Source organism: Myotis myotis, unplaced genomic scaffold, assembly GCF_014108235.1.
Source record: "Myotis myotis isolate mMyoMyo1 unplaced genomic scaffold, mMyoMyo1.p scaffold_m19_p_30, whole genome shotgun sequence".
Taxonomy (NCBI): domain Eukaryota; kingdom Metazoa; phylum Chordata; class Mammalia; order Chiroptera; family Vespertilionidae; genus Myotis; species Myotis myotis.
This window is the reverse complement of record NW_023416336.1, coordinates 1233040-1258419: the sequence shown is the minus strand read 5'-3', so window position 1 is coordinate 1258419 and position 25380 is coordinate 1233040. Positions and strand designations below refer to the sequence as shown.

General features: G+C 36.4%; 1 protein-coding gene across 4 annotated transcripts in view; it reads right to left on the bottom strand.

Moving 5' to 3' along the window:
* Positions 1–25380, bottom strand: part of TSGA10 (testis specific 10) — a 273384-nt gene that overhangs the window by 79110 nt on the left and 168894 nt on the right. For all 4 annotated transcript variants that reach the window (XM_036302250.1, XM_036302251.1, XM_036302252.1 and 1 more), the window contains 4 exons: positions 13038–13253; positions 2442–2507; positions 1303–1470; positions 786–941 (listed from right to left, as the gene is read on the bottom strand). In XM_036302250.1, the coding sequence (XP_036158143.1) occupies positions 786–941; positions 1303–1470; positions 2442–2507; positions 13038–13253 (606 nt within the window). The remainder of the gene's footprint in view (positions 1–785; positions 942–1302; positions 1471–2441; positions 2508–13037; positions 13254–25380) is intronic.

Here is a 25380-nt window from a genome sequence, read left to right as displayed (position 1 = left end):
GGGGGGGGGGGAGGTAGGGGGTAACATGGGGATAAGGACACATATGTAATATCTTAATCAATAAAAAATATATTAAAAAAATAATAAAAAAAATAAAAACAGATGATAAAGTTTCACTTCAAATTACAATAAAACCCACTAAGGTGAACTTCAAAACTTCAAAAAACCAAACTAACAGTGTCTCTATCTTATCATTTTTTTCTCTTAGAGTAGCATAAAGTTGCTGTAATTCTTAATTAAATTTAATATTTTTAAAATAAATTATGTTGGTAATGTATGGGGTTATATATTTGTGGAATAGAGAAACTGTTTGGTTATAAAGCTATTAATTTTAAGCAAAAAATAGAGATAAACTATAAACTGATTTTACTCTCTGAAATTAAACAAATTCTATGGAAGTTTCTAAAGTGATAATACATCAAAATGATATGTTACTATTTTTAATCTCCAAATTCAAATATTTTTACCTTGAACTCAATCCTCCCATTGAACATTTTCCTCATTTCTTATTTAAAAAAAAAAACAAAAAACAAAAAAGTACCCAGACTATTTCTGTGCATTTATATGATCTTTTACAGGTATGGGGATAACATATGTGTGTGTGTACACAAATACTGTATGGGAAATATATTATATTTCATTAAAAATATCTTAAGAACAAAGGTAATTCCTAACTGGTAGTTAAATTAATTCGATTGACAGATTTAAGCATACCTAAAGAATTACATATCTCTAGAGTTAACTGTTATTACTTACATATTTTGTTTTCTTGTAAACAAGTTTACCTGTTCATAAAGAAGAAAGGTCTTGTCTCTCTCAGATGTAAGAACCTTGACATTACCCTGAATTTCTGCCAAATGACGCTCATATTTTTCCAGCATGCACTTAAGTTCTTCACGGTCTCGTGTGGTCTTCAAAAGCTCCACATCACAGTGTGTAGCCTACAATTATTGGATAAGAAATGTGAAGCTCTTCTTTGCATGATGGCCATTCATAGTCTCTACTTAAGCAACCGTGAAGATATAATGAAAGGAAATTATGAAAATAAATTTTAAAAATCACCTCGTTTTTAAACAGCTTCCTCCAAAATTGTTCCACATTTGTCTGATTACCTCCCAACCAGGACTAATGCTAAGGCTAAAGAACCAATTTTAGTGGTCCACTGTCCAACAAAGAGATCTCTGTCCCCCAACCTCTTTGATATACCAATTCATGCCAATCAACCAGATTAGGTAAATCAAAGAATAAAAGTCAGTGTTTGAGCAACAAACTCCAAAATATTTCTCACTTTCCAACACTTACCCGGGAAGTAGGGGACAGGCGTCTTGGACTTTTAGAACTATTTCTGATCATTTTTCTCAGGTTCTGAGCTTCACTCTTGTAGTGATCTTTGTCTGCTTCTAAGGTCTTGATAAAGGAATCGAGTCTGGAAGGAGATTTATTTTGTGCTTTTTCAGTCTCTAAAATTATCTTGCCAGGGAGAAAAAAATTAGGCCATTATTTCAAGCTAAACTATAGCATCATTTTCTACATGAAGGTGAACACACACAGGATCCTTAAAAATAATAAATGTGGTATTTTAAAAATAACTTTTAAAAATCATACTTAAAAAAGTAGTTAGATATCATTCCTTTCCAGCATTTCTGAATGTTCTACATTTTTATTTAACTAAAAGTGCCCCTACATTTACCCAATAATTTTGAAGGAAATAAGGTAAAGAAATTTCAGAGAGGCCAGAAATATCCAAAGATATAGTTATAAATCCTAAAAGTAAAATTAATTTGCTTAGAAAAACTTGTATAGTTTTGTTCAATAACTGTCCAAGGAATGAATAAATTAAAGGAATGATGGATATTCTATACTTATAAGAACTTTAAAGTGCATTCCCATTCACTTTAGCATATTTAGAAACATTTCTTTTACAACATTTATTTTACCAATGCTATATTGGGAGGAAATGACAAATATACTTACAGAGAAGGTCTTCCAAATTATTTTAAATAGTAACATTAACATGTCTAAACAGAGCTGTTTTTTTTTCCACATTGTTAAATTAAAAGACATATTAGAATTAAACAACAAAATTTGACTTACAGATATTTCTTACTAAGAAGAATTAAAGTAAATATGTAGACAAATGTATCTTACATGTTGAGAATTAAATTACTTACAGTTATCATTTTAAGTCAATTAACAGCAAAGGGCATTAATAAAATTAACCAAAAGTTCTCTCTAGGAGAGCAAGGAGTAACGATGAAATGGAGCAAGAACAGCATGGGAGTACCCTGTGCACCAAGCGGAGGGCTGATTGTAGAACACAAACATTTTTGATTGTTCACAAAATCATGAGAGTCAGAACATATGTACAATTTTTTGTAGTTTTATTATGCTAACAGAATAAAAATTACTCCTGAATATATTTTTAAGAAAAATGTACTTACAGATTTAAGTCTTTTTATTGTATCTTCCAATACTACTATAGTATTTTGCTGGCAAATGAGTTCAATCTGAAAATCAAGCCAGAAAAAAATTATTTGGATTTTAAATATGTAAACTGATTTAACTGGAAAAAGAGAATATAAAAAGCAAGTCACTTAAAAATAAAAACATGCAGACAGTGAATATTTTACAAAAGAAACTATATTCTACCACTTTATGTGTACCTACCTTTGCTGATAAAAGAACCTAGGATGATATATAACAGTTCCTCTTATATAAAACATTGATTATACTTTATAAATTAATCCCCACAAACTAGAAAAAATGTTAATACTAATTATAATCCTGAAGATAATAATGTGGAAGAAATAAAAAATGACTAGGATTTTTTAAATTTTTCCAAATCACCATGGTCAGAAGTGATTATCTTTTCCTCTGAACTCTTTTAATAGTTTAGTTCAATCCAACCCACAAAAACCTTTCTTTATCAGATTTATGATATCAAACACATCCAGTCTCATAGTATAGTTCCCCATAGTTATATATTTAGTATACAACTAAATTGTATGTTCCTAGAGGCCAGTCACTATGTTTTTATGCAAAGCTGTAAAGCTCTCTGCTAAAAGTTGGCAAATTAGTTTAATAAATTTCTCTCTATTTTTTGCAGAACCAATGAGGTGGCTGAATCTTCCTTTAAAACATCAATAACCCTGACTGTGACAACAGGGAGAATGGGTTGAATGCAATGGAGTGTGTATTACAAAATGTGAATCAGTCACTACTGGACTTGCACAAATTGACCACTGACAAAAATGACCCTCAATTGTGTGACTTCATTGAGACTCACTACCTGAATGAGCAGGTGAAATCCATCAAAGAATTGGGTGACCAGGTAACCAACTTGTGCAGGTTGGGGCCCCTGAAACTGACATGGCAGAGTATCTCTTTGACAAGCACACCTGGGAGATAGTGATGAGAGCTAAGCCTTGGCTGCTTCCCACAGCCACGGGGGTGACTTCCCTGGTCACCAAAGCAGTATGTGTATGTTGGAGTTACTTTACCTTTCCCATAACTTGTACCAAATCATCCACTCATGTCTTTCATTTGTACCATTCCTTCAAATAAAGTAATTTAGTACCAAAAAATATATATACTAATAAAATAAAATGTACTCTATTTTATTTTTTAATTTTCACTCGATGATATTTTTCCAATGACTTTTAGAGAGAGTGAAAGAGAGGGAAAGACAGAAAGAAGTATCGTTGTAAGAGAAACACATCAATTGTTTGCCTCCTGCACGAGCCCGGACCTTGGCCCAGGTCAGGGAGGAGCCTGCAACTGAGGTACATGCCTTTGACTGGAATCAAACCCAGTCTGATACTCTATTCACTGAGCCAAACTGGCTAGGGCCTAAAATGTACTATATTTTAAAATGTACTATATGTTAAATATATTCTGGGGTTATTGCACCTCATTTGTTCTTTTGACCAAAGTACTTTTCTAAGATTTCTCTGGAAGTGATATCTGTAATAATAAAAGCATAATAGGCTAATTAGACTGGACATCCTTCCAGACGAAGACAGGGCTGCGAGGGAAGCCTGGGTCCCAGGTGCCTGCTGGCAGCCGGAGGGAAGCCCGGGTCCTGGGTGCCAGAGGGAAGCCAGTGCTGGCAGCTGGGGGAGGGAAGGCCTACTCTTGCACGAATCTCTTGCATCAGGCCTCTAGTTTTAATGAAATATTAAGGGGTGCTATGGTATGAGACATAATTATGTACAGTTTGGGTAAGCTTATATATGTTATTTGGATAGACAGTTTTCAATACTTCAATTTATAATATTATAGAGACACTAAAAAATGGGTATATATTGAATTGTATGCAAAGATGTAGATAATAAATTAGTATAAAAACTCAAGGCCAAAAATTTTATTTAGTACAATACATTCTTATAATAAATAAATGTATACACAAATATCCTAGATGCAAATAGAAGGAAATTAATAATATATAAACTGAGGAAGATAGATTATGTTTAATTATAGTAAGGTATGATTATGGTAGATGATATATGTATATATATATATATATATATATATATATATATATATATATATATATATATATATATATATATGGTAGTATATATATATATTTAAATATGCTTTTATTGATTTCAGAGAGAGGAAGGGAGAGGGAGTTAGAAACATCAATGAGAGAGAATCATTGATCAGTTGCCTCTGCATGCCCCCTACTGGGGCTTGAACCAGCAACCCGGTATGTGCCCTGACCTGGAATCAGATCATGACCTCCTGGACTAAAAATTTTAATAATATGTATTATTTTTCATATAAGAAAACATAATGCTGATTCCACTCTGAAAAACAAAATTATAAATGGCCCAAATGAAAAGATGCTAATCAGTGTCATTTATTTGACAATTGTTTAATGAGGGCCTACTATGTGTCTAACATTGTGTTATATGCTTGGTTTAGTGGTGAATAAAACAGACAAAAACCTCTGCCCTCACAGAGCTGACATTCTGGTTGAAAATAGAAAAACAAAAGATATTAGGTAAAATATATGTCCGATAGTGAGTATGTCATTCAAAAAAAATATAGAATAGGAGGGTCAATAGGGCAGTGTAGGTAAACATGGTATTCGCCTCCTCCTATAACCACATCAAAATTAAAACTAAACCACAGAACAATCATCATTCAGAACCACCTGGAATATGGCTGAACAAAAGCCCTACAACTAGAGAATTAAAGAAACCACATTGGTTTGGCTGGTTTGGCTCAGTGGATAGAGCATCAGCCTGCAGACTGAAGTGTCCTGGGGTTCAATTTCAGTCAAGGGCATATGCCAGGGTTGTGGGCTTGATCCCCAGAAGGGGGCATGCAGAAGGCAGCTGATCAATGATTCTCTCTCATCATTGATATTTCTCTCTCTCCCTCTCCCTTTTCTTCACCCTCTCCCTCTCCGAAGTCAATAAAAATGTTTAAAAATAAATAAATAAATAAATACATAAATAAATAAATAAATACATAAATAAATACATAAATAAAGCACAGCTCTCTCTAGTAATAAAAGTAGAACTAATTTTTTTTTTTTTTAAAAAAGAAGAAGCCACATTGAAATCAATAGGATGGGTGGAGGCACAGAACAGCTGGTCCAACATCCAGGAGCGGCAGTGAAACACTGGGAGGGATAACTTGGCTGTGGAGCTCTCCCTACCCCCATGAGAAGTAAAGGGTACCAGCCCCGCACCAGACCCCTCATTCCAGGGTTCCAGTGCCGGGAAGAGAAGTCCCTGCAACTTTGGGCTGTAAAAACCAGCAGGCTGGTGACACAGAGACTACTAAAGTCCCAGGCAGCTCCTCTTACAGGGCCTGCACACAGATTTACTCGGACCCACTCTCTCTGAGCTCCAGCACTGGGGCAGCAGCTTGAAAGGATCCAAGGACAGACAGGGAGGAACTAAATTATCTGGCATCAGGGCAAGAACTGGTGGGCAATTTTCTCCCAGAAAAAGTGCTGGCAGAGGTCACTGTTCCATGGCTGAGACCACAGAGCTGATAGGCAGGAGCCATATCTGTGTCTTCATCAACTTGGCCCATACTGTTCACTCCACCTTGGTGATATCCTAAGGCCCTGCCCCACGTAAGCTGTTTGCAGGGGCTTTTCCATATGAATTGCCTGTCCTGACTCAGGCTTCAGTCTTTTCTAAAATCACTCAAACAAGCAGCAGTTGCCCTCAGCATCCTCTATACCACTCAAGAAGTGGCCCTATGCCCCATTTCTTTAGTTAAGTGCCCCTAGACCCCACACTAGCAGCAGCATTCCAAGGTTCACAGCTTGGCCTCTCCTGGATATCTCCAAGTCTGACACACATAGCAGCCATCTGCAGATCACTCTGTAGCTTATGCTGGGTGGCACCAAACAAGGCACAGGCAGCAGCTGACTTTGAACCTTCCAGGAGGCCTCAGAGCCAGTGCACCTGGTGATCAGCTTCAGACCACCTCAGATTACAACCCTATCACATCCACAAGCAGCACACTCAAGAAGCAGACTTGGTGAGCACCAAAGATGCATTGGAGCAAGCCCTGCTCCATAGAGGCATCTCTTGCACAGCAGCTCTTTAGCTATAGTCTCAGCTGGCATTCACAGCCAATTGGCCTGGGGGTCAATCCCTCCCAGTGATGGCAATAGCAATCAAGGCTCAGCTACAATAGGAAAGTGCACACAGCCCACAAAGGGCACACCTAGAGTACCCAGCTCAGGTCACTGAGGGAAGGTGAACCACTGGGCCCTATAGGACACCTACTATACAAGGCCACTCTACCAATTACAGGAAACACAGTAGCTCTACCTAATACACAGAAACAAACAGAGGGAAGCAGCCAAAATGCGGAGACAAAGAAACATGTCACAAATGAAAGAATAGAAGGAATCTTCAGAAAAAGTACTAAATGAGATGGAGGCAAGCAAACTACCAGATACAGAATTCAAAACAATGGTTATAAGGATGCTCAAGGAAATTAATGAGAACTTCAAGGAACTTAGTGAAAACATCAACTACATAAAAAAGGACCTGCCAGAAATGAAGGATACACTAACATTTTGAAATGAAGAATAATTTACAGGGAATCAATAGCAGAATAGAGGATACCAAGAATCCAATCAGCAATTTGGAATATGAGGATGCAATAAACACGCAATCAGAACAGCAAAAAGAAAAAAGAATCCAAAAATATGAAGATAGTGTAAGGAACCTCTAGGACAACTTCAAGTGTACCAACATTTGCATTATAGAGGTGCCAGAAGGAGAATAGAGAGAGCAAGATACTGAAAAACTATTTGAAAAAATAATGACAGAAAACTTCCTCTACCTGGTGAAAGAAATAGACTTACAAGTCCAGGAAGTGAAGAAAGTCCCAAACAAGATGAATCCAAAGAGGCCCGCACCAAGACACATCATAGTTAAAATGCCAAAGGTTAAAGACAAAAAAAATAATCTTAAAAACAGGAAAAAAAGCAGTTACTGACAAAGGAGCACCTATACAACTGTCAGCTGATTTCTCATCAGAAACTTTTCAGCTAGAGGAGAGTGGCAAGAAATATTCAAAGTGATGAAAAGCAAGAACCTACAACCAAGACTACTCTACCCATCAAAGCTGTCATTTAGAATTGAAGGTCAGATAAAGAGCCTCACAGACAAGAAAAAGCTAAAGGTGTTCATCACCACCAAACTAGTATTACAAGAAATGTTGAAGGGTCTTCTTGAAGGATCTTACATTCCAGCTGAGTAGACAATAAAAAATAAACCTATAAATTATATAGAAAAAAAGAGCAGAGTTAAAGATATTGGGATGTCTATGAAGGAACAGGTTGGAATTTTTTAAACAGGTGATCAGGGAAGTCCTCAATGAAAGGAGCCCTTTCAGCAAAGACTTAAAGGAGGGAGCAAGTCAATCTTATAAAAATCTGGGAAAACACTCCAGGCAGAAGATACAGCCTTATAGCAAAGGACCTAAAGACAAAAGATGTCAGCTAAATTCTAAGGAATAGTAAGGAGACTAGTGTGGCTGGAGCAGAGGGAGGGAGAGATAAAGTAGTAGGAAAGTGGTACAGAGAAAAATAAAGCAAGCAGAGAAAAGAGGGAGCTGTGTGTGTGTGTGTGTGTGTGTGTAGGGGCACTGAAAAAAAAGCAGTTACTTAAAACTTAAATAAGCTTTACCTTTGCCTTCCACATGGTAGGTTTTGAAATATTTTTCATTGACTGAATCACATACAAAGGTAAAAATAATGACAGAAGCTACCAGAGATACAGTCTAATAATGACCCCTTTGTGAATTTAAAATATAAATTCTATCAAGAAACTGGTAAAGGTGAAACTGCAACTTTGTTTCTTCATGTTTCAAAATGTTGTGTTCAATTATCTGGGAAACACCTTATTAAGACATTAATTAATGACAAACAACTCAAAATGAGAAGATAAAAGGAGGCATATAGTTGTGGTGGTTTTCAAATGTCCACGAACTCTAATATTCCTTCCTTCAAAAAATGGAGCTTACCTGTCCTCCCCTTAAGTGTGGGCTACACCTAGTGACACACGTCTAATGAACAGGACGTGGCGGGAGTGCTGGTGCACAGCTTGTGGGTCACCACAGGCATTACCGATTCCTCCTTGCTGTTTCTCTTGGATCACAGGCTTGGAGACAAGCCAGCTGCTATAAAGACTATATCAAACGACCCGAGGGAGAGGTCCACCTGGCGAGCAACTGAGGCTTCCTGCCAAAAGCCAATGGCCATCTGAGTAAGGCATCGTAAAAGCAAATCTTCCAGGACAATCAATGACTGCGGCCAAACCATCATTTTAATGACAATTCCTAAGAAACCATGAACCAGAACCACTCAGCTAAGCTGCATTTGACTGCAAGATATAAATGTTTGTCACTTAAGGCCATTAAAGTTTAGGGGTAATTTGTATGATAGCAATAGATAATACAATGCTTAATACTCAAAACATTTTTATGGAATAAATGATGGAAGAAGTTCCTCTTTAAAAAGCTGACCTTTAAAAAATGACTAAAAGTAATCTCTTCTGAGTAAATAAATATAATACCATCTTTCTCAATTCCACATAAGCGAACAGTAGCTTAAACATCAGATTCTACCTCCACATATCCAGAGCATAATGTCAAGGAGTATAAGAACCCAAATATTCTTTTTTTTAAAAAAAAATATATTTTATTGATTTTTTACAGAGAGGAAGAGAGAGGGACAGAGAGCTAGAAACATGGATGAGAGAGAAACATCCATCAGCTGCCTCCTGCACACTCCTCACTGGGGATGCACCCGCAACCGAAGTACATGCCCTTGACCAGAATCGAACCTGGGACCCTTCAGTCCACAGCCCGACGCTCTATCCACTGAGCCAAACCGGTCAGGGCAGAACCCAAATATTCTTAGTTCTCAAATTAGAAACTCTCATTTCAAACCTCATCCCACAAGTCAGACAAGGAACCTCTCCCAGTAACAGGGTACCTGAACTGCATGCCCAGTGATGTGAGGAGGACAACATGCACTAGCATTCAGTTCCCCAACATTGGTCATGCATCTTCTATTTCCCCGTGTACCTGTAACCCTCGCCTACTGAGGTTGATGACTTCAGGTCAGGGCATTCTACCAACCGGAAGGACCTATATCCATCTCTCTCTCTCTTTTTCAACTTTCCAATGTTTTCCCTGCATCAGCAATGCTATCTCTGCTCTAAGACTGCTACTCACCTTTACCCCGAATAGTTTTCCAATTCTCAAATATACCAAACGTTCCACCTTATATATGGATATGTATTTCCAAGAAACACTCCTTTGTGAGCCAGGCAGAATTTCCACCTGTGAGTTTAAGGTAAATCCTAGTTCTTTTATTTTTGACATTTTCCATTCCTGAAACTCTCCTTTGATAGCAGAGCATTTACCCTGACAGAGTAGTCATTCTCTCTAGAACGCAGATCCTAAAACATTTTAAAACTGATGACTTTTATTTTTTTATTTTTATTTTTTTAAAAAAAAATATATTTTATTGATTTTTTAAAGAGAGGAAGGGAGAGGGATAGAGAGTTAGAAACATCGATGAAAGAGAAACATCAATCAGCTGCTTCCTGCACACCCTCCACTGGGGATGTCAAAACTGATGACTTTTAAACTGGGCACTCTCTTCATGGGATTTTGGCCAACTAGACTGCCCTGAGTCTGGGAAAGAGTGCAGTCAATTCTTAATTTGAAGAAAAAGCAGAGAAGGTATAATAAAACATAAATCCAGCATTTTCTAATTTTATAATTTATATAATTGAGTCTAAACTCAACTTACCATTAAAATGTAAGTAAAGAATAATATTCTTAAAGTAACAATGTAAACAAAAGAATTTATTGAAAAATATTTAAAATATTCAAGCTGTTTTTAAATGTCCTTCAAATACTTTAGTAGCATCCATGACAAGATAAATAATTAACAAATTAAAATCATATCACCCTTATCTACTCTCTCAATTAGCTGTGCTAAGAACCTCCTCAAGGAAGCATTGGTAAAGAAGATTGTGTTCTTACATTAAAGGAATAAACATCACAATTTAAATAGACTTTTTACTCATTTAGATTTCCTTATCCTTTCTAAATAACTGCGGTAACTGCATATAAACAAATACCATCCTAGAGTTCATTAACTGGGCTGTTATATTTCAAATTACTGTAACAAATAATGCCTTCGATAACACACGTTTTCAGCCTAATCATTTAATTAAGTGCTTTATCATACGCTACCGACAGGAGTATATAATATGCTACCAAGAGTACATTAAAAGGATGTTTAAGAAATAACATGGCCCTAGCCCAGGGATGGGCAAACTTTTTGACTCGAGGGTCACAATGGGTTCTTAAACTGGACCGGAGGGCTGGAACAAAAGCATGGATGGAGTGTTTGTATGAACTAATATAAATTCAAAGTAAACATCATTACATAAAAGGGTACGGTCTTTTTTTTTTTTAGTTTTATTCATTTCAAACGGGCCGGATCCGGCCCGCAGGCCGTAGTTTGCCCACGGCTGCCCTAGCCAGTTTGGCTCAGTGGATAGAGTGTCGGTCTGTGGACTGAAAGGTCCCAGGTTCAATTCTGGTCAAGGGCACATGCCCAGGTTGTGGGCTTGACTCCCAGTAGGGGATGTGCAGAAGGAAGGCCATCAATGATGCTCTCATCATTGATGTTTCTCTCTCTCTCCCGCTCCTTTCCTCTCTCTGAAATCAATAAAAACATTTTTTAAAAAAAGAAATAACATGTAACAACACTTAGCTTTGGGAAACTATGTTATTACAGACACAGTTTACTAATTTGGTGACTAATAAAATCAAGTCAAGCACATTCACACGATATTTAAGAATTCAATAGGTTGCTTTTCAGCTTTCAAATCCACTCTGTGTTTTGCTTGTAAACCATCAGTAGCAATGTGAAACAAAAATGTCATTTTATAATAGTGTTGAAAATCCCAGTTTCTAAATTTCATGGCAGAGTATTAAATCTCAATCAAGAAAGATGTTACCAACATGTCAAGTAGCTACAGCAATTAGAATAATGTGGCAGTGGCACAGAAACAGCAAATGAATCAATGAGACCAACCAGCTCAGAGCTGTGTCCACACACATTTGTGAATTCAGCAGCTGCTAAAATGGCACTTCAAGTCAGTGACTAAAGAAAGCACTAGTTGACCCTACCTCATACTAGAACAAAAGAATTCCCAAGGATTATAACTTTTTTAAAAAGTTATTTAAAAGTATTAAAAGAAAACTTTAGAAAATATTCTTGTAGTTCTTTAAGTGACAAGGCCTTTCCAAACCAGAGTCAACATGAAGCTAAGGATTTCAGGATTTCAGGGCAGTGAAACTACTCTTTTTGATAGTATAATGGTGGATAAATGTCATTTTACATTTGTCCAAACCCACAGAATGGTCAACACCAAGAGTGAACCTAAATGTAAACTATGTAAAAATGACGTGTCAATGTAGGTTCATCCATTGTAACAAATGCACCACTCTGATAGGGGATGTTAATGATGGTGGAGGCTATGCATGTGTGAGGGCAGGGAGTATATGGGAATCTCTATACCATCTGCTAAGTATGAATTTATTTTTTTAAAATATATTTTTATTGATTTCAGACAGGAAGGGAGAGGGAAAGAGAGATAGAAACATCAATGATGAGACAATCATTGATCAGCTGCCTCTTCCATGCCCCAAACTGGGGTTTGAGCCCACAACCCAGGCATGTGCCCTGGGCATGTGCCTTGACTGGGAATCGAACCATACATAACCTCCTGGTTCATAGGTTGATGCTCAACCACTGGACCACACCTGCTGGGCAGTTTTGCTATGAATTTAAAACTGCTCTAACAAATAAAGTCTATTCAGATTTTTAAAAGGAAGAGGAAACCTCTAAAATAAAACAATCAAAATATTGACAACTATGACTACAAATAAATTTTAAACTTTGGTTAAAAAAACTTTTTCTAAAGTGTGAAATATATAGTGGATGTGATACAAACAGAAAAAAAGAATGGGGACACATACATCTTGTTTGTAGCTAACTGTATAGAGAGAAGGACTAGGGAGGAGGAGAAATGTTTGACATACAGAACATTATTATTGCTTGAAGTTTTTACCATTACACATCTTAGGAAATTTTCTTAACAAAAATTTTAAAAGAAAAAATGTAAGATACAAAACAATTTAATTCATAGAATAGAAATTTAAATATAATGTCAAGTCTAAAAAACTTTCAAATGATATAAATGAGAATGTCACTTTTTCCTTTGCATTTAATAATTACATGATATTTAAAGTAGAATTAAAATATTGATCAATAGTCAGATGTTAACTAGAATTATTGTAGTCATTTCACTATATATATATATATATATATATATATATATATATATATATATATATATATATTGAATCATTATGTTGTACACCTGAAATTAATATAATGCCATATGTCAATTATACATCAATTTAAAAAAAAAAAAAACTATCAGTGGTAAGTCTAATACCTTGGCTTCTTCAAGTTCCTTGTCGGCAGTATCCACCACAAAGTTTTTCTGTCTTTCTAATTGCTCTGCTAATTGGTCAACTTTAATCAATTCTTTGCAAAGGTGCTCATTGTGGCTGGTTAAATTGTCTATTTGATTGCTTACCACCTCCTTACTATTCACGAGGTTTCTAACATATTCTTTCAAGGCATGATTTGTCTGCTTGAGATCTTCAATCTGTATAATTAGAAAGAAAATAATCACATTAAAATATGTCCTGGGCTTCCCTCTAAGAACAACTAGATGGCTGGAATCAGAAAGGTAGATTTGCTTCCCTGTCAAGGAGACCTAACTATGTATCTTTCTTTACTTTATGAATTTTGTGCCATGTGAATATTTTCCTTATCTGAAAAAAATATCCTATATAATAAAAGGCTAATACACAAATCAACCAAACAGTGAAACAACTGGTCGCTATGATTCACACTGACCACCAGGGGGCAGATGCTCAACTCAGGAGCTGTCCCCTGGTGGTCAGTGCACTCCCACAGGGAGAGCGCCGCTCAGCCAGAAGCCAGACTCATGGTTGGCGAGCACAGTGGCGGCAGTGGGAGCCTCTCCGGCCTCCGTGGCAGCGCTAAGGATATCTAAGCTGTCAGTTGGACATCCCCTGAGGGATCCTGGTCTGTGAGAGGGCGCAGGCCAGGCTGAGGGACCCCCCAGCCCTGAGTGTAGGAATTTCGTTCACCAGGCCTCTAGTACAAATAAAAATCAAAAGGTTAAGATCTATATCTTTCAAGATAATTTACAGTGTAATAAAAAAGAACTTAATTACTATTGATTTTTAACCAAACTATTAGAAAAATTGCCAAATATTTATATCTGCAAAAAGAAACCACAGTCTTAAAATTATTTAATTATAGTAATTAATATAATCAATAGGCATTCTTTATAATTAAATTTCTATTTATTAAAAAATATGCTAATTCTTTAGAAAAGACCTTTTGAACATATCAATAACTTACTTGACTAAGCTAAATACCAGATCAATCAAGTATTTGCTGATTAATACGGAGGACCACAGCTTTCCTTCCCAGCCCACTATCAAACCATCAAGAAGGGATGAAGAAAAGGGCCTTTCTATCACGAAGGTGTCCAAATGCCTTTAAAGGGGAAAATACATATGTTAGACCCAGTGGACAATGATTATATGTTGGGAGCTATGTTAAATTCCAAATATACAAAGCTAGGTTAGGTACCTGCCCTCGGAGAACTTACTGTTTACTTGAGAAAATACAAATACAATATGTGAAGTGCCACAAAAGACATATCTATGAGATAAAGTAGTGGCACAAAGATCCTTTCCCATAATATTTGACTCTTGTTGTATATTTAACAATATTTATTGAACACCAACATATTCAAGGCACTGTTTCAGTACACTCTGGAATGTGTGAGATGACAAATGAAAAAAGTCTTGGTCTTTAAGGAGCATCTAAAATTGCTAAATCCATCATCTAATTCTTAGTTCTAACATTATTCTTGCTCTGACCTTGAACTTTTCAAATAACTATAGAGATAGTTCTTTCCAATCCATGAAAATCAACAGTTTTCTTTAAAAACATAAACCTTATCTATAATTCGTCACTATATAAAAAAGTATCCTAAACATTATGAGTTATATTTAACTATACTACAATGACTTTATTATACTCAATACATACCTAGAAGGACCATAAAATCGAGCCTACAACTGAGGCATGTACTCTACTGGGAATCGAACTGTGACCTCCTGGTTAATAGGTCGACCCTCAATCACTGAGCCACACCAGCCGGGCTCTCTTTGGCATTTTGTAAAGTGCATACTAACTTGTCAGATTTAGAGGTAAAGAGTTTGAATGATCAAATCCAGGAAATAAAAAAAAACGTGAAAAATAATAATAATAATAAAAAAAAGAAACTGCAAATGCACGTATCTCCTTAGCTAAGTCTTATCACACTGGCCTGAATTTTTAGCAATACATCCTCCTGTCTTCTCCTTTGGCCTTTTCCTATACACAGCTAAAAATTCTTTGAAAATGGAAATTTGAGGTAACTCCTGTTACCTGGGGTGCTTGAGAATGAATAAGATGAAAGAATGCCATTTGTGATCCCAGCCCTACTGACCTGTCTGGCTTATCCACCATCCCCTATACAGACCTAAGCTTCAGACACACTCAGGAAACAATCTCACTAAACTCATTTAAAAACCTGCATTAAGGAGGTTACTGAAAATGTTATATACTGTCACTGAACCCTTTTTTATGAGAATCCTCAGGAAAACATGGAGTTCTTCTGGATACCTGGTTTGTTCCTATTCTGTGGACATGAATTATTTACAGTCCACAAAGGCAATTTCCTTTTTGCCTTTGCCTCTTAGAAGTGTAAAGCCAATCTGGAGCAACTACTACAGAAGTCCGTGCAATGAACCTGTCTGCTATTTTCATCTCACACTTTCACCGTTTAGTTCCCCCTATTTTTATTTTCATTATTAGTATTTTTTTAAACTATAAGTTGTGGGGTAAATAAACAGATGAACTTCAATTTCTCTATTCTATGTAACTTTTTGTCTTTGTTCATGATTTCTATAGGGGCGCATTTCTGAGCGACTAGAGCACACTATAGATGCTCGCTAACCATCCATTGCACCAGGAGAGAGTAAATGCTTCTCCTCTCTGTGCTTCCATAAAGCCTTTTAGTTTTATCTTAGTATTTTATAAGATATATTATAATCACTATTTTTATTTCCCTGTCCCTCCCACTAAATTATAAACAACTTTAAATGGACTCTGTCTCTAATTTCTTATTTAACGTTATTCTCATTTTTGTATCATTATATTTTTAGCACATAAATTATTGTTAAATGAATAAATAAAACAAATGAATTATAAATGCACAAACTCTTCCCTCTCCTCTGAAATCAAGCTCTACTTTCATACATTTCCAAGACACAAATTGCCGGGGTTCTTGTCCCAGCATCAAGAAGGGTTCAGGAATCTGGAAAAGGCGTTGTGCGTAGATGACATAGGAATCCAGAGACTAATAAAGAGTCCGGAGACGAGATATAATTTTGTAAGGCATTGGGGGTCAGAGGACCTTCAGCTAAAGGAACTGAAGACTCCCTTCTTGTCTTGGACCCTTGCTTTTATTAACACAATTTGTCCTAAGGCAAGGTGGAGATAATACACTTCAAAGGGTAAGGTTTCAAAGGGTACAGAAGCATTGTCAGTTTGGGGGAATTAGCCTACAGCTGTTCAGGGGTTTGGCCAGTAGGAGGCAATAACATGAGGATTAAGATGCCCTTTAACTGTCTGGCAGCCACAATCAGTTTCCTATTCAGGTTTGGGGAAATGCCTTTAACCATTCCCAACAGGTGACTACATGTGTGATTCAACCCTGTTGAGTCCCCAAGTTTCATCAACCTTTTGATGAAACTCTTGAAATTATGACATGCTGGAATTGGTTCCTGGCAACAAATACTTTGAAAGAGGCAGTTTAAGGCAGTAGGAAGGATGTAGGCTTTGGACTAAGACAGGCAGATTTAAATCCCACTGTAGTCCTTCACCAGTAACTTAACCTCAGGCAATTTACCATATTTTCTTGATCCTAAGAGGTGCATCCTGACTTCAGAAAAAATAAATAGAAGCCTCTTGAGTCGTATCTGTTAAATGGAGATAATATCTACAATTTGCTGGGGTGTATATAAAGAGATATTAAAGTTCAAGTGAGCCCTAGCTGGTTTGGCTCAGCGGATAGAGCGTCGGCCTGCAGACTCAAGGGTCCCAGGTCTGATTCTGGTCAAGGGCATGTACCTTGGTTGCAGGCACATCCCCAGTGGGGAGTGTGCAGGAGGCAGCTGATCGATGTTCCTCTCTCATCGATGTTTCTGGCTCTCTATCCCTCTCCCTCAAACCCCGCCCTTGCCGGAAACAGCTCTGGGAAACAGCTCGGGGGAGGGCGCAGCCTTTGCCAAGAAAACCCCTGCAGGACTGACTTCCTTCTGCTTGGTCGCAATTCTGATGGTCGTGATGAACACCACCCATAGTTTTTATATAAGTAGATAACTGAAGAACAGGAAGTTGTAAACATGTACAGATAGATCTTATGTATCCTTAACCCAGTTTCCCCCAATGGTTAAATCTTAATTATAAGACAATGTCAAACCCAGAGATTTCACATTGGTATAATGTGTGCATATTGTTCTATATGGTTTTATCCCATGTATATTGTTGTAACTACCACCTCAACAAGATATAGAACTATTCCATCACCACAAAGATCACCCTCCTACACCTTTAAAGTCACATCCTCTCCCTCCCCATCTTTTTTTTAAATATATTTTATTGATTTTTTACGAGAGAGAGAGTTAGAAACATCGATGAGAGAGAAACATCGATCAGCTGCCTCCTGCACATCTCCTACTGGGGATGTGCCCGCAACCCAGGTACATGCCCTTGACTGGAATTGAACCCAGGACCTTTCAGTCCGCAGGCCGATGCTCTATCCACTGAGCCAAACCGGTTTTGGCTCCTTCCCCATCTTTAACTATCTTTTGGGGGACAGGAAATAGGAATTACTGGTGGATGTGAGTAAGGAGGGGTCAGCCTGAAGCTCTCATGAGTGAAGGGACTGCTATTTGTCCAGGCGGCCACGATTATGGATGTATTTGATTCCACAGTAATCTGGGATAAGCCGCTTTTCAGCCTCCATACCTTCAAATTCATCCGCATTAAACTCAGTAAAGCCTTCTTCTTGGAGATATGAATTTTCTGGTGGCCAGGGAACTTGAACATGCCCCTGTGTAAGGCCTCATTCACATGGTCCTTGTTCTGCAGCTTGGTATAGAAGGACATGGAGACTTGGCCAATATGGACCCTGGCCACTGTGTCCTGGGGCTTTCCAAAAGCATCCATATAGATTGGGAACAGCATGAGGTCAGACATGAGCATCCAATGGAAAGGGCTGTCTCCAAGGTCCCTTAGGGCAACCCATACAAGCAACAACAGTCATTGCATGGGGAAAAGAGCATGGTTGGCTTAATTGTTTGTAGACCATCCTTATCTCTTAGCAACCACTAATCTCTATAATTTCATCATTTTGAGAATGTTATATAATTAAAATCATATGATACAGATCAGTATGTGATCTTGTGATATTGGCTTTTTCTCTCAGCTCAATGATTTTGAGATCTATCCAAGTTAACAACTTAGATCAATAGATTCCTTTTTATTGCTGATGAATATTCCATAGTATGGCTTATCACCGTTTACTCACTTACCAATTAAGGGAAATTGTAGTTGTTTCTAGTTTTGGGTTATATCAAATAAAGCTGCTATGAACAATTGAATAGAGGTTCTTGAGTAGACATTAAGTTTTCATTCTAGGTAGTATGGTTGATGTAGGCTTATTTTCCCAGAGTGGCTGTACCATTTCTCATTCCCACTGGGAATGTATGAGTGATTCAATTTCTCCTCATCTTAGCCAGCATTTGATCCTGTCACTATTTTTCATATTAGCTGTTCTTATAGGTGTACATTATTTCATCATGGTCTTAATTTACATTTTCCTGATATTTAAAAGGATAAATATATTTTTGTGTTTGTCAAGCCATACATCTTTCTGTGAAGTGTCTCTTCATATCTTTTGCTTATATTCTAATTGGATTATTTGCTTTTTATTGTTGAGTTTTGATGAATTCTTCATGTGTTCTAGATATGATTCCTTTAGCAGAAATACATGTTGTAGCTTATCTTTTCATTCTATTAACAGGATCTTTCATAGAGTAAAGGACTTAAATGTTATGATGTTGAAACTATCTTTTAAAATTTATTTTATGACTCATACTTTTGGTGCCATTTCTTCACCACGCCCAAGGTCCTGAATATTTTCTCCTATGTTACCTCTACCTAGTTTTAAATTTTACATTTAACTCTATGGTCAATTTTGAGTTATTTTTGTATATGGTAATGGTTTAGAACTAGGCTTATTTTCTTCCCCTAAAAGATATCCAATTGCTCCAGCAGCATTTGTTGAAATGACTCTCCTTGCTCACAATTCTGCATTAGTGGCACTTTCAAAAACCATTTGGCTGTACTTGTGTGGGCTATTTCTGGATTCTCTATTCTGTATTATTGATGTATGTGTCTATCTTCTAATAATACCATAGTCTTTATCACTATGGCTACATATTAAGTTACAGAATCAAGAAGAATGACTAATTCATACAAAAATACAACCTTCCAAAACTCAATCAGGAAGAATTTAAAAATCTTAATAGGCCAATAACTATGGAAGAAATTGAAGCAAGTCATCAAAAAGCTTCCAGCAAACAAAAGCCAAGGGCCAGATGGCTTTACAGGGGAGTTTTACCAAACATTCAAAGAAGAATTAAAATCTATCCTCCTCAGACTATTCCAAAAAATTCAAGAGGAAGGAACACTTCCAAGCTCTTTCTATGAAGCCAGCATTACCCTAATACCAAAACCAGATAAAGACAACACAATGAAAGAGAATTACAGGCCAATATACCTCATGAACATAGATGCCAAAATGTTAAACAAAATTTTAACAAATCGGATCCAGCATTACATCAGAAAGATCATACACCATGACCAAGTAGGATTTATCCTGGGGATGCAAGGATGGTACAATATCCATGAATCAATAAATGTGATACATCACATAAACTAATTGAGAGATAAAAATCACATAGTCATAGCAATTGATGCAGAAAAAGCATCTGACAAAATCCAACACCCTTTCTTGATAAAAACCCTCAGTAAAATGGGAATACAAGGATCACACCTCAACATAATAAAAGCCTTATATGACAAACCTACAGCCTACATCATACTCAATGGTCAAATACTAAAACCATTTCATCTAAGAACAGGAATGAGACAGGGATGCCCACTTTCACCACTCCTGTTCAACATAATACTGGAAGTGCTACCCATAGCAATTAGACAAGAAGAAGAAGAAATAAAAGGTATCCAAATGGGAAAAGAAGACATAAAACTGTCATTATTTCCAGATGACATGATACTGTACATAGAACACTCTAAAGACTCCATCAAAAAATTATCAGACTTAATAAATGAATTCGGCAATGTAGCGATTTGGTGATACAAAATTAACACCAAGAAATCTATGGCATTTTTATACACCAATAGTGAACGCATAGAAAGAGACATTAAAAAAACAATCCTATTTACCATCGCACCAAAAAAATTAATATACCTAAGAACAAACTTAACTAAGGAGGTAAAAGACCTGTACTCGAAAACTACAAGACACTGAATAAAGAGATAGAGGAAAATATAAACAGATGGAAGAACATACCATGTTCGTGGATTGGTAGAATCAACATCATCAAAATGTCCATACTACCCAAGACAATCTACAGATTCAATGCACACCCCATTAAAATACCAATGGCATATTTCACAGACCTAGAACGAACTCTCCAAAAATTCATCTGGAATTAAAAAAAGACCCTGAATAGCTCCACCAAACCTGGGAAAGATGAACAAAGTAGGAGGGATCTCAATACCAGATATCAAGCTGTATTACAAAGCCACTGTTCTCAAAACTGCCTGGTACTGGCACAAGAACAGACATATAAACCAATGGAATAGAATAGAGAATGCAGAAATCAACCCAAATCACTATTCTCAATATTTGACAAAGGAGGCAAGAACATACAATGGAGTCAAGACAGTCTCTTCAATAAATGATGTTGGGAAAACTGGACAGATACATGCAAAAAAATGAAACTAGACCACCAACTTACACCATACACAAAAATAAACTCAAAATGGATAAAGGACTTAAACATAAGATGGGAAATCATAAAAATATTAGAGAAATCCATGGGCAGCAAAATTTCAGACCTATGCCAAAGCAATATCTTCACCAATATAGCTCCTAGGGCAATGGAAACTAAAGAGAAAATAAACAAATGGGACGTCAAAATAAAAAGCTTCTGCACAGCAAAAGAAGCCATCAACAAAACAACAAGAAAGCCCACTGCATGAGAGAACATATTTGCCAATGTTATCACCAATAAGGGTTTACTCTCCAACATTTACAGGGAACTCATACAACTTAACAAAAGGAAGATAAACAACCCAATCAAAAAATGGGCAATGGACCTAAATAGATACTTTTCAAAAGAGGACATAAGGAACGCCAAGAGACATATGAAAACATGCTCAAAGTCACTAATCATCTGAGAGATGCAAATCAAAATGACAATGAGGTACCATCTCACACCTGTCAGAATGGCTATCATCAACAAATCAACAAATGACAAGTGCTGGTGAGGATGCGGAGAAAAAGAAGCCCTCGTGCACTGCTGGTGGGAATGCAGACTGGTGCAGCCACTGTGGAGAACAGTTTGGAGTTTCCTCAAAAAACTAAAAATGGAACTCCCACTTGACCCAGTGATCCCACTTCTAGGAATATATCTCAAGAAACTAGAAACACCAATCAGAAACGATATATGCACCCCTATGTTCATAGCAGCACAATTTACCATAGCTAAGATCTGGAAACAGCCTAAGTGTCCATCAGCAAATGAGTGGTTTAAAAAACTGTGGTACATCTACACAATGGAATACTATACTGAGGCAACAGCATGGATGGACCCGGAGAGCATTATGCTAAGCGAAATAAGTCAATTAGAGAAAGATAAATATCACATGATCTCACTCATTTGTGGAATATAACGAACAACATAAACTAATGAACAAAAACAGATCCAGAGACAGAAAAGCCTCGATCAGGCCGTCAAACCTAGAGGGGCGGTAGGGGAGGGTGGGGGTAAGAGGGAAAGATTAACCAAAGGACTTGTATGTATGCATATAAGCCTAACCAATGGACACAGACACCGGGGGGGGGGGGGGTGAGGGCATGAGTGGGGGGGTGGGGGGTAGTCGGGGGATAAGGACACATATGTAATATCTTAATCAATAAAGAAAAAAAAAATGACTTTGTTTTTTCCAAATTGTTTTTGCTAGAATTTGAGAATGTTAAATAAATAAAACAACTTGGATCAATAGATTCCTTTTTATTGCTGATTAACAACTTGGATGGACATTGCATTAAACCAATATATTGATTTGGACAGAACTGACATCTTTACTATGTTGAGGCTTCCAACCCATAAACATATGTCTTTCCATTTGTTTAGATCTTCAATTTCATTAGCATTTTGTCTTTTCAGAATACAAACTCATGGCTTCTTTATTAGATTTACATCTAATCATTCCATTTTCTATTTAACTATAGATAGTAATGCATTTTTAATTTTGATTGCCACATGTTATATATAGAAATGTACAGAAACTTAATTAATGTTTGTCTTGTATTCTGACCTTACTAAAATCATTTATTAGTTCTGCCTTTTATATTATATATTTATGAGATTTTCAAAGTAGAAGATCATGTGATCTACAAACAGGGACAGTTTTATTTCTTCATTTCAGGTCTGTGTGCCTTTCAACCTTTCAACTTGGATATATATCATGAAAGGGTATTTCTTGTAGACTGCATAAAGCTAGGTCATGTTTTTTAATCCATTTTGTCAGTTCCCATCTTTTAAGTAATATATGTACTTAATGTAATTACTTTTGTTATAATTCAAGTGTGGCTTTTTTGTTCACTGTTATGTGCACAGGATGATACCCGAACAACTGAGCCACACCAGCCTGGGCTGTATAACTTTTTAATGGTTGCCCTATACATTCACAACTTATTGCAGCCTACATTTTACCAGTTTGAGTGAAGTGTAAAATCCTTATCTTCCTTTACGTTCCTTTATCCTCCTCTATTAATAATTGTCTTAAATATTATCCTCTACATGCATCGAGAACTATATTTGAAAAAGATAATTTAAAAAACTAGAAAAAAAGAAAACCTATTACATTTATTCATATTTTTCCTCTAAATGTTGTCCTTTCTTTCTACTCTTCCAAGATTCCTTCTTTTATCTCCATCATAGAGAAATTCCTTTTGCTATTCTTTGCTGGCAATCAACTCTTTTAGTTTTCTTCCTCTGAGAATGTCTTGATTTTCCCTTCATACAGAATACTGAATTGACAGTTCTTTTCTCCAAAACTTGAAAAATGTTGTGCCACTTCCTTCTGACCCCCATGTTTTCAGATCTGCTGTAATTTGAATTGATGTTTCCCTCTGGGTAATGAATTCTCTGATTTCAGGAACATTTGTGGTCTTTAGTTTTCACAAGTTTAAATAGAAAGTGTATTGGCATGGGTTTCTTTGGGAGAATCCCTGTAGGCATTCATTCACCTTCTTTAATCTGTTTTATGTCTTTTACCAAATTTGGGGAATATTTAGCCATTATTCCCTCAAATACTTTTTCAGCCTCTCTCTTTTCTGCCTCTCTTGCTGGACCCCAAGGATCCAAATGTTGTATCTTTTGTTATGGTTCTACCTGTTCTAACCCTCTGTTCACTTTTTCAATCTATTTTCTCTCTATTGTTCAGGTAATTTCTATTTTTCTGTTCTCATGTTCACTGATTCATTCCTCTCTCCCTATGTATTTTGTTGTTTGAGAACACTGAGTTTTTAATTCAGTTGCTACATTTGTTTTAACTAATTTTGTTTTGATGAAATAGACATACCATAACATTTACCATTATAAACATTTTTGTGTGTAAAATTCAGTGGCATTAAGTATATTCATAATGTTGTGCAACCATTCTATATACATTTCCAGAACTTTTCCATCATCCCAAATAGAAACTCTGTACCCATTAAACAAAAACTCTATGAATTTTCCTATTCTAGGTACCTTATATAAGTGGAATTGTACAATATTTGTCCTTTGTGCCTGCCTTATTTCACTTAGCATAATGTTTTCAAGGTCATCCATGTTGTAGCTTCTATCAAAATTTCATTCTTTTAAAGGGTGAATAATATTCCATTGTATGTACGTGCCAGTTTGTTTATCCATTAATCTGCTGATGAATATCTGGGTTGTTTCTACCTTTTTGCTATTGTGAATAATGCTGCTATGAACATTGGTGTCCAAGTATCTGTTTGAGGGCCTGCTTTTAATCTTTTGGGATACACCTAGGAGTAGAATAGCTGGGAAAATACTGCAATTCTATATTTAACTTTTTGAGCAGTTGCTAAACTTTTTTCAACATGGCTGCACCATTTTTACTTTCCCACCAGCAACCATACAGGGCTCCAGTTTCTCCCCATCCTCACCAATACCTGTAATTTTCTGTTTTTTGTTTGTTTGGTTGGTTTTTGTTTTTTATAATAGCCATCCTAATGAGTGTAAAGTAATATCTCATTGTGGTTTTGCATTTCTTTAATGGTTGGTGATCTTTTCATATATTTATTAGCCACTGATAGACCTTCTTTGGAGAAATGTCTACTCAAGTTCGTTATCCATTTTTGAATTGTATTTGTCGTTGCTATTGAGTTGTAGTTCTCTATACTATATTCTGGTTATTAATCCCTTATGTGATATATGATTTACAAACATTTCCTTCTGTACATTTTTAATAAATTTTATTTTTTAGAGCAGTTTTATAGAAAAACTGATCAGGAATTTCAGAGATTTCCCACATACCTTTTGTTTCCCCACCCCCAAACATACACACACTGTTTCCCCTTTGCTTTACATCTTGTAACAGTGTGATACATTTGTTACAAGTGATGAACCAACACTGATACCTTATGATTAACTAAACTCCATAGTTTACATTAGGGTTCATTCTTTGGGTTGTAGATTCTATGGGTTCTGAGAATTGTATACTAACATGTAACCATCATTACTGTATCAGACAGAATACTGCCCTGAAAATCACCTGCGCTCTATTCATCTCTCTCTCCCTCCAAGGTCTCAATGTTTTGTCTTTTTCAGGTCGCATAGTTAGAATCAGAATATGTAACCTTTTCAGATTGGCTTTTTACACCCATCTATATGCTTTCAAGGTTCCTTTATGTCTTGTTGTGGCTTGATAACTCATTTCTTTTTACAATTCCATTCTATGGATGCACCAGTTTATCCATACACTTATTGAGGAACAATTTGGTTGCTTCTAAAATTTCCATTTGGTTCTTGTTTATATCTCTTTATCTCTTTTACTTCTTTGCTGAGATTTTCTATTTTCTTTTCTATATCCCAGGTATGTAAAAAATGCTTGCTGAAGCATTTATAAGATGGCTGATTTAAAATCCTTGTCAGATCATTGTAATATCTAATTCATATCGATCCTGGCATATCCTGTCTTTTCTCACTGAAATTGAGATCTTCCTGATTTTTAGGATAAGGAGTGATTTTTTC